General features: G+C 36.5%; 1 protein-coding gene across 1 annotated transcript in view; it reads left to right on the top strand.

Moving 5' to 3' along the window:
- The window catches only part of LOC138175789 (dynein axonemal intermediate chain 7-like), a 93,890-nt gene that overhangs the window by 21,699 nt on the left and 55,884 nt on the right, over window positions 1-16,307 (top strand). The window contains exons 3-4 of the mRNA XM_069106267.1: window positions 10,163-10,256; window positions 11,329-11,420. Of these exons, the coding sequence (XP_068962368.1) occupies window positions 10,163-10,256; window positions 11,329-11,420 (186 nt within the window). The remainder of the gene's footprint in view (window positions 1-10,162; window positions 10,257-11,328; window positions 11,421-16,307) is intronic.

Here is a 16,307-nt window from a genome sequence, read left to right as displayed (position 1 = left end):
CCTAGAAGGACATATGTGGCCTCGAGGTCACAGGTTCCCCACCCCTGGTATAGGTAATTTTCATAAAGAATATGTAGAAACGAGATAGTAGACAGATGAGTAGATAGCTGCTGATGTCCTTTTGTTCATTCTTATTCTGTAATTGTTGCAATGCTTTTCATGATGTATAGAAGAATGTGTGTTGTTTAAGATTTTGCAACTGCAAGTGCTAACCTTCCTCTGTGAGCATTAGAGAATTGCTACTGTTTGCTAGAGAACATACATGCATATGGATTGGTAAATTAGAGCCTTTTTTCTACTCAGTATTTGTGAAAGTTCTCCCAACTCCCAATTGAGGTGAACATAAATATATGAAACCCAAAGGGAGAATCTGTAAAGTTTGGGAATTATGCCTAAAAAACTATTAAACTGTGCATACTCTTTAACCCAACAATTCTGCTACTAAGTCTATTCTATATTAAAGAAACAGGTAAAAAAACCTCATACATACAAAAATGTTGATAGTAGTATTTTATAATGGCAAAGAAGTGGAGATTTAGGGGATACCCATCAATTGGGCAACGTCTGAACAAGTTATGATATATGAATATGATGGAATACTGTTATGCTGTGTGATGTAGATGATTTCAGAAAAACCTAGGAAGACTTGTATAAACAGATACAAAATGAAGTGAGCAGAATATATTTAGTAATAGCAATATTATAATCAATTTTGAAAGACCTAACTCTGATCAATCCCAATGATGAACCACAGTTCCAAAGGACTCTTGCTATCTACCTCAAGAGAGAAAGCTGATAAACTCAAATTACAGACAAACATATTTTCTTTTTTTTCCTTCCATATTTATTTTTGGCTATGGCTAGTGCAGGAATTTATTTTGCATAACTGTAGATATTTGCAATGTGTTTTTTTGGCCTCATTAGGTGGGGTGGGGAAAGATAATTTGAAACTAAAAATAAAATTCTATTAAAAAAGTGAAAAAAACGAGAACGAAGGTGTTGCTGCTTTCCCTTGAGAAGCAAGATCCCAAGCTATTCCCCTAGGAAGTGGTCCAACTACTAAGACAGAAAGAAAACTCTATAGGATACATTATCTCCCCTTCCTGCCTTACTTTCACTTTCGTTATTTTGTCTCATATATTTCCAAACTGTTGGGAAGATTTTTCCACATTACCAAAATTGTGATAACCGTATGTGTGTGTGTGTGTGTGTGTAAAATTCAGCCTAAGTGAAGCATTTTTTGGTAGTATTCTAGTTCTTATAGATAATTTGCATCTTAATCCCAGATAAGAAAGATTAACTTCCATCCTACTCTTGATATTCCAGTCAATTCCTGCCTAGGAATCCCTGGGACCTGCAAAAATTAAATACATCTAATGTATGTCAGCAATAGGACACTTTTTACATAAAAGTAACACTTTTTAGTTATATTGAGGTGTTTTAAGATAATCTTCCTATCCTTTCTAACTTGATACACCAAAGTTTATGTGTGCTTCCAAAATCCATCAGTGGTTCTTTAATCCTCCCTAAGACACGTGAGGGTTATTATCCATCCTTTCCCTAATACCTTTTTAGGGAGCTATTGCTTTCTCCCATTTCCTTTTCTCCACTGCCTAATTTGATGCCAAAAGATGTGGTGGTCCCAGATAATTGGTGGGTATCCAACAAGACAGTTTCCTGAGGAATATCTCATTTTAACTTTTATCTATTGATTATGAAGACTGTATTTCAAAAAACTCCATAAGTTTTATGCCTGTGATATTTCTTTTTCCCTTGGGGTATGATGGTTGTTTTGTCAGACCTTTTCCTCTCACATTCCTTCCAACTCTTCTAGAAGACACCTCTTCTCTATTGAATGTACCTTCTGTCATGTCCCTTTCCCAGTTACCCCAGAGCAGAATGAGTAGGCTTACCCTCGATCCTTGTTGTTTCTAGACCATTCCCTTCTACCATCACTCCATAACTTCTACTTCCAAGTTCACTCTAGAAGCAGCTAAGTGGTGCAATGGATAGTCCACTGGATTTGGAGTTTTCAAGAAATCCTTCATTCCAATTTGGCCTCACTTACTAACTGTTTGACTCTGAACAAGTCACTTAACCTCTCTCTGCCTCAATTTCCTTATCTGTAAAACTGGATGATAATAATAGTACCTTATTCCCAAGATTTATAAGGATAAAATGAAATATTTGTAAAGTGCTTTGTAAACCTTAAAGTGTTATGTGAATGCTTGCTATTATTATTATCCTATCCAAATTTATTTACCCTTCCAGATTATGATAAGTAGTAGATACTAGTTCCCAGGTAATTTTTCTTTTTATTTTTCCCCTTAGAGTTCTATACCTGGCTCATTGTTTTTCTCTTCAGCTAAAATCCCCACCCCCACCCCCTTCTTTTTATCAGGGACTTCAGTATACCTGTTAACATCTACTCAAACAAGCTAGCCTCTAGCTCATCAACTTTCTCAACTCCCATAACTTTAACCTTCACTCCACTTTAACCACAAACAAGAATAGTCCAGTTGATCACATAATCACCTACAAGAGTTCTATCTTCACAAAATCATAGCTAAAATTCTTTTGGCCATAACTTCCTGTTGCTTCATTTTCCCCTCTGCCTCCTTCCTCCTGAGCCTATTCTTTGCCTTAATCATTATCACTAGGGACTTCACTCCTCTCTGCTTTTCTGGTCTGTCACCCTTGCTCTGGCTTCACTTTCCTTCAAAGTCTTTTCTGTAGTTAACCATTTGAACTCCATAATTTCCTCTACTCTTGAGTCTTCTTCATCACCATTCATCCTTTCCAAACCCCAGCCCTAGGTTACCCCCACCTTCTATCTTTTCCTGTGCATGAATTGCTGTATAACAGCGGAGCTAATCACACAGCTGTGCTGACAGGGTCTACTACAAATAAATGCTATGTATAATCTATGTATAACTCTTCCTTGGTCACTTCCTATTGCATTCCCCACAGCTCCTGTTCCAAACCTTTTTTCACCCCTCTTAAGCCTTTCAATGCCACTGCCTCCCTGAGGATCTTGTGGTAGAGAAAATTGAAGCCATCTCTCAGGAGCTTTCTTTTTCTTTTCCCATCTTCACTCCAAATCCCCTCAACATTTTCACTTTTTCCTCCTTTGATCTAGTTTCCAGGTAAAGAAGTGTTTCTTATCTTACCAAGCTCAACCCCCCTGCCTCCTATGAATTTACCCCTTCATTCATCCTTCTTCTTCCCTCTTTATAATATTTTTTACTCAATTTTATTTTCAGTTCTACATCTTTTTTTTTACTTTATAAAGAAATTCTTAAAACATTTATTTTTAATTTTTAACATTCACTTTTTTGTAATATTTTGAGTTCTAAATTTTCCCTTTCCCTCCTCCCCTCCCCCAAGATGGCAGCAATCTGATAAAGGCTATGTACATATGATATTAAACCTATTTCCACATTAGTTGTGTTGTAAGAAGAATCAGAACAAAAGGGAAAAGCCACAAGAAAGAAAAAACAAAAAGAGAGAAAATGCTTCGATCTGCATTCAGACTCCATAGTTCTTTCTCTGGATGTGAATAGCATTTTCCATCATGAGTCTTTTGGAATTGTCTTAGATCATTGCATTGCTGAGAATGACTAAGTCAATCATAGTTTATCATTGCACAATGTTGCTGTTACCATGTACAATGAATGTTCTCCTGGTTTTGCTTACTTCACTCAGCATCAGTTCATGCAAATCTTTCCAGGTTTTTCTGAAATCCACCCGCTCACCATTTCTTATGGAACAATAGTATTCCATTATATTCATATACCACAATTTATTCAGCCTTTCTCCAAGTGATGGGCATCTCCTCAATTTCCATTACTTTGCCACCACTAAAATATTTTTGTACATGGGGGTCCTTTTCCTTTTTTTGTGATCTCTTTGACATACAGATCTAGTAGTGGTATTGCTGGATCAAAGGGTATGCACAGTTTTATAACTGGTGGGGCATTAGTTCCAAATTGCTCTCCAGAATGGTTGGTTCAGTTCATAATTCCACCAACATGATTAGTATTTCAGTTTTCGCACACCTTCTCCAACACTTATCATTTTCCTGTTTTATCATGTTAGCCAATCTGATACGTATGATGTGGTACCTCAGAGTTGTTTTAATTTGCATTTCTCTAATCAATAGTTATTTAGAGCATTTTTATATGACTATAGATAGCTTTAATTTCTTTATCTGAAAACTGCCTGTTCATATCCTTTGACCATTTATCAATTGGGGAATGACTTGTATTCTTATAGGTTTGGCTTAATTCTTTATATATGTTAGAATTAAGGCCTTTATCAGAGACACTGGCTATAAAAATTGTTTCTCAGCTTTCTGCTTCCCTTCAAATCTTGGTTGCATTAGCTTTGTTTATGCAAAACTTTTTTAATTTAATGTAATAAAATTATCCATTTTGCATTTCATAATATTCTCTCCCATTTGGTTATAAATTCTCCCCTTCTCCATAGATCTGACAGATAAACTATTCCTTTCCCCTCTTTAATCTTTAGTCTCTTCCCCCTCTCCCTTCCTGTCTCCTCCTCTTTCAACTTCTTTTCTATTGACTTCAATCATCCTAGGATCTTCCATATCCTTAAGAAAAAGCCTCTCCCTTAATACAAATGTCTTCTTTAACTTTATCCTTTATTTCCTTTTGGTCACTGCCAGACTCCTAGAAAGATATATTTGCATTATTTGCCTCTATTTTGTAACCTTTATTTTATTTTTCCTTGTATGCTGGTTTCTACTACTCAACTAAAACTGCTAAGGTTACTAGTGATCTCTGAACTACTAAATCCAAAAGCTTTTTCTCAGTTCTCACCCTTCTTGACCTTTCTTTAGAGTTTTGTACTGTTGGCCATTTCCTATATCTTCACACTCTTTTTCCTTGGGTTTTTCTGACATTGTACTCTCTTGATTTTCCTACCTGTATAATTATTTTATCATAATTTCTTCGAATGAATCATCATTCATGTCCCATCCCACTTTGTGTGGGCATCTACCCCAGCACCTTCTTCTCTTCTTTCCCTACCTGTTCTCTTTTGGTGATCTCAACAGCAGTGTTTAGTTGTGTCCATGCAGGTGACTTGAAAGTCAACACATACAGCTTTCATCTCTTTCTTGAGCTTCCATTCCCATATTTCTAAATGTTTACCATACATCTCCACATGACTGTCCCACAGGGAATCTCCAATTCAGCATATCCAGAACAACTTGTTATTTTGTCTCCAACAACCTATCTTAACTTCCCTCTTTCTGTATAGAACATCACTGTCTTTTCACTCACTCTGGTTCACAACCCAAGAATCCTCTTTGGTTTGTTATTCGCTTAGCTCCCTCCTTATATTCAATAGTTTTGCCAAGTCTTTTCAATCTTATCACTACGACATCTCTTATGTATGTCTCTTTCTTCCTCTTACAGGGTCACCATCCTATTTCAAGTCAAATAAACAGCATTTATAAAGTACTTACTATTTACCAGCCTCTTTGCTAAGGGCTGGAGATAAAAGTACAAGCAAAAAAAAATAAAAGACAGTCCCTGCCATCGAGATACTTGTATTTTATTGTGACATACAGATGACATATAAAAAGGAGGTTAGAGTATACCGTCTAAATACATAGAATTAAGGATGACTGGTCTGAGCCATTCCTCAGAATGGAAGTTCTGAGAGGAATTCACCATTGGGGGAAGTTTCTCATCACATTTAGTCTGCACTATTACATCAGTTCCCTTTTCTAATTCACCCTCCATATAGCCACCGAGTTGATACTTCTAGCACACATCTGGCATTTATATATTACTTCTCCTCACCTACTCTATTTTGGCCAAACTGGCCTATGTACTTATTATTCCCCAAACGTAGCTTCTTTTTTTGGCTACCTACTTCTCTGATAAATCCTTTATATCATGACTGCGTATTTCTTCAGTGATAACATGTTGCAACCTACTCCACCTCCACACTGATACTAATGTTCCTAATGCACAGTTTTGAGCATGCCATTTCTTTGCTCAGAAGCAGGGGAATTCAATAGCTTTCTCATTGTTTCTTGGATAAAATATAACCTCTTTAGACTTGCGTTTATAGATACTCAGGCTCCTACATACCTTTCTAGGCTCATCTTGTATTATTCTCCTTCACACAATGTGTTTCACTCACACTGTTCAGACAATACAAACTCTTTTTTGTCATTGTTGTTCCATCTCCTTTCTTCACTTATTCCCATTCCTGTACTCCTTTGGCTGCCTGTGTATTTGGCAAATCTGTCAAATCATTAGCATAGAGATAGTAATTAAATGCGAGATTACCAGATTGTACAAGGGACATTTTTACCTGATTGTATACCTACACTTAATTCATGTCAAGTGAGTTCTATTAGTGCAGAGTTCAATAAAATTCTCCCACATTAAATCATTGTCATTTGAAAAAAATCTGACAATTATATGGAACATTTCTCTTGATATAGTATTGCCATTTATAGATTTGAAAAGTAGCAAATCTTACTTAACATTAAACCTTAACATATCAGACATAAAAAAACAAATGGACATCTTGACTTCTGTTGTTTCATCTACTGGCAATGAAACAGGGAAGTTTTAATTTCTTAATAAATTTATTGTGAAATTCATCAGACACGAGTAATTTTCCTCTCTGCTGTATTATGTGCAAATGGTACTATTTGAAACTGCTTTCTTTGCATCAGTCAGCAAGCATTGTTCCCATGATATCTATCAAAAGCTATTGGTAGAACCAACATTTCTCTTAAGGAATGAGGCTTTTTTTTTAACTTAGCAATTCCCAAAGCAACTTTATGTGGTTCAAGCAATTTTTGTGATGTCACAAACAAGGTTTTTGAAAAAGTTAACATTCTTTTTGAAAGCACATGTAATTTTCTCTGAAAAAATATGTTGCTAACATTTTGCATGTATATTTTCAAGGTGCTGTTGCAATATATTAGGCTGCATACTATCTGCAGCTATTCACACAAAGCAAACATAGTGGTCTTTCAGTGGTCTCTTTCATCAGTAATAATACTTGTGAACTCCAGTCATATCTATCTGTATCAGCAAGCACCCCAGCGTCCCCAGGGTTTGCTGCCAATATAGGTTCTTGGATCTGCTTTGTTAAAAGAAAGCAACTCAAAATGGGTTAACAAGCTTACTTTAATCAGTCAAACATGTATCATTTACCTAGTTCAGGGGAAAAAGGTCAGCACCCCAAACTTCAGAATATACAGAAAGAATTATCAAGACAGAGAAACAGATCAAGTAGACAGTTTTCAAACTGTCCAACCATTACATCCATACCCAATCAACATCTGGGTTTCAACTTCTGGGTTTTTCAAAGCCGAGGCGGGGCTCTCAACAACGGCTTCCCAGAATCCAGATCAAATCACAGAACACTTCTCAAAGTAAGCCCCAAAACAAAGCTACACATCAGGACTTATATAGCCTTCTCCTGGCTCAGACAATGTTAACAACCTTATTGACTCACTGGCCAATCAAGAAGTATCTACCGAAAAACAAGCCTCCCACCCCAGGCTCCAGGTGCATTTTAGCTGAGGGGCAGGGAAGATCTTACAAATTTACATTCCCATTACACTATCTGTCTATCTATACTGGACTGTATTTTATGGATTTGGACTTTTAAATAGTTTTTACTTCTTATAGCAGTGGATTTTTTCCTTCAAATTAGCTTCACATTTATCTACTATAGAGGGATGTTGTTTTAGCTTTAAAAAGTTAAACTTTGAAGAACATTAAATTTAAATTGAATTGTTGAATTTTCCTATTATTATTCTTGAGTTATTTCAATAGTTTAAAAATTAAAACTTGGAGGAAGCCAGATTATTATATTTTTATTAATATAAATGGCACTGAGAATCATAATAGATTTTATGGTGCTTCTAACATAAATACACAAAGATTGTTTAACTTTGAGAATATATTTCCAACACTCCAATGCAACAACAGTACAATGACACTACTGATATGTGTGAGTATATGTGGAGTGATGATGACAGTGGCAAGTCACTCCTATACTGAGAGTTAACATTTTCCAACTCAAAAAAATTTTTTTTAAAGCAATTGGGGTTAAGTAACTTGCTCAAGTTTACACGGCCAGGTGTTTTTGGGTGGGTGCTAAGTGTCTGAGCCCAGATTCGATCCCAGGTTATCCCAACTCTGGGATCAGTGCTCTTACTCACTGTGCTACCTGGCCGCCCCTCCAACTCAAATTTGACCTCTTTTGTACATATCATATTAAATGTGATATTTAAACTTTATAGCTGTATTGTAATCTGCATCATTGAAGAAAATACTCACATTCGTATGATCACAGATTGATTGAAATACTAAAGGGATTGTTAATGGAATTTGTTCGCTAAGCTTATCAACCACCCCTCCCCCCCCCAAAAAAAAAGAGAATCTTATAAGTGAGGATTCTTGCAAGGAATGGTACTTCTGATTGCCAATTGTTCATTCCATCTCTGTCTCTGTTTCCATCTACTCATCTTTTTCTCACATACTCTCTTATATATAGACTTGTTTGATTATCAAACAGGACTAAAATATACACTGACAACTTTAGAAAATTTTAAATAAAAAAACAAATATTCATTTGAAGTGGATAATTTCTTTGCCTAAGGTAATTTAGATCTATGGTATATATTTTTTTTTTCCAGGAATCCCGTTGAACGATTTCTGAAAATTAGAGTACTTTGCAATCCCTAGTAGTTTAGATTAACAAAGCTGGCAGGATATAGATGTGTGTGTGTGTGTGTGTGTGTGTGTGTGTGTGTATACACACACACACATATACATATATATATACATACATATATATATACATACATATATATATACATACATATATATACATACATATATATATATATACATACACACACACAGTTTGAGGATCCAAGGAACTTAAAAAAAAACCATAGGGGAAAAAACTTAAATAATAACCTAATAGCCTAAAAATAGAAAAACCCAAGATGGTCAAGAGGTACAGAAATTATGCCTTTCCAGCGTCCTGCTGAAACCTGTAATTCCTGACTTTGAAGCTCTTAACCCAAAAGGACTCAGACAATTAGCCATGAAGTTGCAGTTGCTTCCAGTTACAGCACAGGAAAAGAGATTCTAGGCCAGTTTGTCAAGGGAAGACTCCTGGCCTCAAAATTTCTTGGGGGTGGGGGCAGTGGGCTTGTTATGTTACTGTTCCCTGATTTCTCCAACTTCAAACCTGGGCCTATGCAAGTTTACTACTCCCCTTCTTGTAGTGTTGCTGAAATAAAGGGTAGCTATAGCAAGGAAGGAGACTTATTTCTTCATGCTCTCCAACCAGCTTGGACATAGTGGAATCGTTGAGAGGGAGAGGTCAAATGAGAGCAAAAGGAAAGGAGTTTACTTTACCCTCTTTTTCTCAGGGTCTTTTTGCCATTGTAATTCTGATTTCATGGCTTGTCTTTACTCACACTGTCATCCTTCATGCAATAGTACTCCCTTCATCCATGCTTAAGACCAAACAAGATCATTGCTATCTTGGTAGAAGTCATTCTTACTACTATCTGATTGACTTGGCAGCTTTATTATGCCTTTAATCTAAAACTGTGCATACTCATTCAAATAATTGGAGTTTGATAAGATGTTAACTCATATGGTTCAGTGAGGTCTAAAGTCCTGGCTATAACTCTTCCATCATGTGGTCATGACCAAACCTAAATATGTCTAGGGCTCAGGTTTGGCATCATCTAACCTTTCTAGACCTCAGTTTCTTTGCTGTGTAAAATGAAGGGTTTTAACTGGATGACCTTGATGTTCTCTTCTAACTCCTGTAATGATCTGTGAAATGTGGCTAATAATACTTATACTACTTAACTCAGGACTGTTATGAGGAAAGTCATTGAGTACCATATGAAGTGAATTTTGCTATTCTTCTTATTGTTGGTCACTAGGTACTTAGCAAGATAGTTGTCAAGATACTATAAAATCTGTTTCACTGAAATAAAACACATAGTTGACATAGTTTCTGACAGTGGTTCTTGAAGGCAAATGTGTATTTCAGATAAACGATTTTGGGAAATGATGCTACCATTTTCTAAATGTTGATAACAGTCTTGTATGCTGAAACTTTTGTTAAGGGTGGTACTGCTACTGACAAGAAAAAGAGACTCTCTAAACTTGAGCGACTGAAACAGCAACAAGAAGAAGAAGAGAAAAAACTGCAGGAAGAAGGTACAGTACACAGAATTAATATTGTTGTGATGCAGCTGATAGATCTTGGATTCCTAGGAGCTTAACAAATTGTTTTATTATTCAACTTTATTCAACATATGACTTATGACAAGTCCTTAAATGACACATCAGTCAACCGACTAATATTTATAAAGCACCTACTGTGTACTCAGGCACCATGCTAGGCGCTAAAGATATAAAGATAATTATGACATAAGCCTTGTCCTCTTGTAGTTTATGTTCTGTGGGAAGAGACAGCACATAACTGAAATACCAAAAGTGCAATTTAAAAATTAAATTTGATGTTATCCAAAATTAGTTATGATGATATTTTAAACCTCAAGGTAATTTTCTAGTTATATATAGTTTTCAAACCTAGGGTCTGGCATTTTAAAAATATTTGCCGAGTCTTAAGTAAAAAACTTGGAATATTTTGAAAATGCTGTGAGGACTTAAAGTGTTTGTGGTAATTTTAAATACTTAAAAAATAATGACTATTGATGAGTGACTTTTTAAAAAGTAGCCATATGGAAGAATCAAGTTATTGAAATATAGGCTGCAAAGTCAAACTCAGAATTCTAACCAAAATTCCTATATTGCCTTTTTCATGTAATTTGGTATAAACTCATTTGTTTTCACTACAAATAGGGAAATAGTGTCATATCTCTCCGCTTACTAGAAAACTGAATGTAAGAAATGTCATATTGAAACAGACTCATAATCCCACCAACATTTTTGTTTGATAGCTATAGCAAGGAAAGAGATTAGAGATATACATTGAAGATTCTACTTTCCCTTTAGCTTTATATTATGACTATCAATCATCTGTAAAAGTAAGCTCTTCCTGAACATATTTATATTTTCTCCATATATAACATTTCAGGGTAAGAATGCTCTATTTGTATTGTCTTTTTACTAGGCTATTTTGTTTGTCCTAAATTACCTCTTCAGCTGAGATGGTCCTCTAAATGCCCTCAGGCCTCCATAAATAAAAATAATAGTTGAGACAACTCTAAGTATTCTTTAAAAATCAAGTGGTGACTACATTACTGATAACTGCTTTTCTCTTCAGAGGAAGCCCGTTTGAAAGCTGAACAGGAAGCAGCTGAGAAACTTGAAAGAAAACGAGCTGAAAAGCGTAAGTGGCAAGTGTTAGTAGAAAAGGTTAGTCAACCATATTTACTAGGGATTTAAGGAATATTATAGAAGAATATTAGAATCATAGAATTTAGTAGTTGGAGGGAGTTTATAAGTCACCTAGGCTAGCCTTATACCCTATAAGGGCACCTTCATGTATAAAAATACTGTACTTATTGTTTTACCTGTTGGATCCTCCTGCTAGGCATGTCAGATCTATGAGGGCAGGTACTGTTTCATTTTTGTCTTTATATCGCGAGTGCCTAGCACAACACTTTGTACAAAAGAGGCACTCGAGTTTATTTCAATTAAGCTTTGTGGAAGAAGTGGAAGGATCTCTGGCTCTTAAGCAGAGGACCTGCCTGGGCTCCAATCCTACTCCTATTTTTTACTCCCTGTGTAGCTTAGGGTAAAGCACTTAACTTCCTAGGCCTCAATTTCCTCCACTATTGAATAAATTAAGTTGGACTAGATGACCTGTGGGGGCTTTTCAGCTTCTCAGAACATGATACTTTGAATTTAATTGACTTGAAATGAGTGTCAGTTGGTCAGTATTTCTCTGCTTGAGCAATTCTGGGATCAAACTTACAAGACAGCTAATTCCATTTTTAAGAGGGTGAATGGTTTAAAATTTCTTCCTTATACGGAGCAAAAATCTTCCAAATTCCTTGTTGTAATTTCTACCCATTGGTTTTATTTCTCATTCTTGGAGCTGTAGAGACTATATCTAATCTTTTTTTTTTTTAAAGCAGTTGGGGTTAAGTAACTTGCTCAAGGTTACACTGCTCCACCTGGCTGCCCCTACTATATCTAATCTTTCTTCCCTAGATAACTCTTTCAGATATTTGAAGATAACCATCATATTCTCCATAAGTAGTTTCTTCTTCAAGCGAAATAGCATAGAGTATGTAGATAGCATCCCTCTGATCTTATCCCTCTAGTAACTTTGTATTAAAAAATAAATGAAATTAGTTTGGCATAACTTGTTTCATAGGAAACCCATGCCATTTCCTAGTGATCATCATTTTCATTTCTAAGTTTCTGGAATATACCTTTCCCTATGTTTTTAAATTTAAATTTGGGAAAAATTGCCTCTCTCTAATCTTTTGGAACCATCCCAATTGTCTATTATTTCATAAAGATTGCTGACAGTGACCACATCTGCAATCACATCTATAAATTATTTCAAAATAGGAGATCATGATGGTGACAAAATTATGAGTAATGACAAGATTAAATTTGTGACCACCCCTGTGGGTAACCGAGGTAAATTAAAGATGTAGGTCAGAGGTGATTTTACTTGAACTGGGTGGCCAGGGTATTTGAGGAGATATCAACATGCATATAAATAAAAATTTAGGGATTGGGGTGGAGAGAGACTAGGGGCCAGATACTGAATTTGTTAAAAAGTTAAAAAAAGTAAAACACTTAGGAATGACTAAAAAAAGAGTAATTATTTAATACAAATAAGATGCAAGAGGAAAAATCGATACAGAGGAATTAGATTGGGGAGATGGGCTTGTAGTTCTGGCAACCTATTTTCATCAGGAATGGGTCTAAGAGGGAACAATATACATATATTTAGAAGAGTATAAAAGTCTTCTAAATTTAGAAGAAATAAAATGGTAGGAGTATAGGGAGAGGGGAGAGGACAAGGGAGGGATCTTTAGAAGGGAGGGTGAGGGAACAGGTAAAAGTAGGGTATAGAAGAGTGTTTAGTTTTATGGGAACAGGAGGATTGGGGAGGGATCCTTGGAAAAGGTAGGCAAGTAATAGGAAAGGAAGGTAGTGGGTAGAAGTAGAGGAAGCAGGAGGGATAGAAAATAAGAGATATCATTAGTAGAGTATGTTTGGGAAAGTATATGTCTATATATGTATGTATATATGTATATGTGTATGTATATATATGGAGAAACATATCTATACTTTATTGTAGCCTTCTGGGGGTGGGGGAGGGGGAAAAAGAACAAAGTAAAAAAGTGCACAGCAGAGAACAAAAGAAAACCTATTTGGAAGCAAAAAAAGATGGAAAATTCTCAACACAACGAGTATTATTTATCATACAGGTTTTCTTAAAATGAAAACTTATTGTTACATATTTTGAATCCTCTCTTATGTTCTGCTATGCACACATGTTTTTTCTTTCTTTGTATTCAAGTTTATGATATGTTTTTGTTTCTTTTCTCTATGCTGTATTTGTGTTCTGGCCCTTGAATCTAAAATATAATTTAAAAAAGAAAAATTTAAAGAAAAAATTAAAATATAATAAAAAAAATACTGGGGCATCTAGGTGGCACAGTAAATAGAGTACTGGCCCTGGAATCAGGAAGACCTGAGTTCAAATGTGACCTCAGACACTTGACACTTTCTAGCCATGTGACCTTGGACAAGTCACTTAACCTCAATTGCCTTGCCTTCTCCCCTCCAAAAGTTCAAGATATACTCAACATTATCTTTTAATTTGGTCAACTGCTAAAGAATGAGTAAATCTGGTAAAATTTGCAGAAACATTTGAAATTTGATATAATGCAGGTGAAAATTAAGGCAAGTATCAATTGCTTACCTCTTACAAATAAAAGCAAGATTAAAGATAAGTCTATAAACATAAAACAATGGAAGTGAAGTGATGTGGGGATTGGTATATTACAGCAATATGGAACTAGATGGAGTGATATGGGTGGATAAATTGAACCTCAAAAGAAGGAGAGGTTACAATGCGTATTTCTTCCTGACTTAATAAACTTCATGAGCCCCCATCCCATCTTAGATAAAGTGTAAGCTCCTAGCTATTATAAACCTTTCCAGCCTGGCCCCAGCCTATCTTTCTGGCCTCCTTATAACATAGTGAGACTCTACACTTTTCCCAGTTCACACACACATGCTGTATGTAGTTGGCCAGGTTCTCATGGTGAAGATTGACTAAAAATCTCCCTAAGGGTTCTGGCCCTAAAGGGCTATGGGACTTGTGCTGTTGTTCTTTTTTTTTTTTTAATAAGGTTTATATATATATATATATATATATATATACATATATACATATACACACACACACATAATTTCCTATCTTCACTATAGTATGTTCTCCCCAATATTAGTCACTAGTGGTTAGTGTTCCAGCTTCATTTAACAAATTAATATAAATTATCTGTTACAAAGGGATATTTACTGAGATGATGTCAGTAGAACAAAGTATAGACCTTATTTTACCCCCTCAACACCCAGGAACACACTCTCTTATTCTACACCTCAGGCCCTGGGAAGTAGGCTCAACCTTTAAGCAGTTTCTACAAAGCATTGGTCCCCCAAGATTTACCTCCAAATGTAGCCTAGCCTATGTGCAGAACTACCGTCTTGCTTGTAAGACCTGGAATCTTGACTTTGGGGTAAGTCATTTGCTGGGCTGGGTCTTGGTTGTTCCAGTAGGCCCAACTGCCTATAAACTTTGATGTGGACTCCTGCTCTGAGACCACTGGAGGCTCTCCAGACCTTTTGAAACTCATAAGGTCACATCTTAGCATCTTCAATCTTCAATGCTAAAGCATGAAAGAATAGACACAATACTGCATGTTCATGGGCCCACATGCTGTCCCAGGTGGAGAGAGTAGTTCACCAGTGACAGCTGTCTTCCCACCCAGAGGCTTATAGCAGTCCTTGCCTCCTTACCTGAATGTAGCCAGAGAGGGACACAGAGAGACTTGCCTTGGGCCAGTTAGTCCCTTTTGAAAGTCAAGTCAACAAATCAACAAGCATTTATTAAGCACTTACTTTGATCCAGAGAGCTGCTAGATGGGCAGTGGATAGAATGTTGACCTTGGAGTCAGGGGAACCCAAGTTCAAATCTGGCCTCAGACATTTATTAGCTTTGTGATCCTGGGTAAGTCACTTAACCTTGTTTGCCTCAGTTCCTCATCTGTAAAATGAACCAGAGAAGGAAATGGCAAACCACTTCATTATCTCTGCCAACAAAACTCCAAATGGGGTCGTGAAGAGTTGGACACAACTGAAACAACTCACCAATAACAAAAATGATCCAGGCATTGTGCTAATAAGCACTGGGAATAGAAATACTAACTGCAAGAAAGACAGTCCCTTCCCTCTAGAAGCTTACATTCTGATGGGGAAGACAATGTGTAAAAGGGAACTATAAAGGGAGGGGAAGGAATGGTAGAGGAAGACCAGAAAGCCAGCAGTACAGCTTGGAGAGGAATAAGGACATAACTAGCCTAGACTTTTTCCTTAAAATGGAAGTGTGGGGAGGAAAGAGCCAGTCAGGAGAATGGGCAGCAGGGATAGACATTCTAGGGTGAGAAGGTTTTTGTGGCATGGTAGTCAGGAGAGCAGGCTGGAGAAGAAGGTACACCCAATTCTAGCTCAGCAGCCAATTAAAAATTACCATGTGGTAAGTGAACCAGAAACATTCATAGAATACTCAAGTATGTTCTGAAGTGGAGACCAGGGACCTTCCATTTCATGTCATTTGGCACTCCAGAAGCTGACTCACTGAAATTACTTGCTCCCAGGACTCAGGTCTTATGGCCCACTCTTTCTTTACAATATATTCTTCTTCCCACCTTTTGTGTTCCAACCTAATTGGCCTCTCTGTTCCTCACCCACATGGTGACTTTGCCCTGGCACCTGTACTTCATAGAGTCTCTAACCTCCTTCAAGACATAGCTGAAAAGGGGGAAACGACCTACATGTGCAAAAAAAAATATCAGTAGCAGCCCTATTGTAGAATGCAAGCTTCTTGAGGTCAGGCACTGTTACACAGTGTCTGGTACACAGTGTCTGGTACATAGTAGGTGATATATAGATGCTTATTCTGTTCCTTTCCCCCCATGTTATATGAGAATCAGTGGAAGGAACTGGGAATCTTTAGCTTGAGGAAGAGAAGTCTTGGGGGTAGTAGGACAT

This window comes from Petaurus breviceps, unplaced genomic scaffold, assembly GCF_028583685.1.
Source record: "Petaurus breviceps papuanus isolate PSGF00001 unplaced genomic scaffold, PetGlider_PUasm1.0 79, whole genome shotgun sequence".
In the NCBI taxonomy this organism is placed as follows: Eukaryota; Metazoa; Chordata; class Mammalia; order Diprotodontia; family Petauridae; genus Petaurus; species Petaurus breviceps.
The sequence above is the reverse complement of the archived record's forward strand: the minus strand, read 5'-3'. Positions and strand labels throughout refer to the sequence as shown.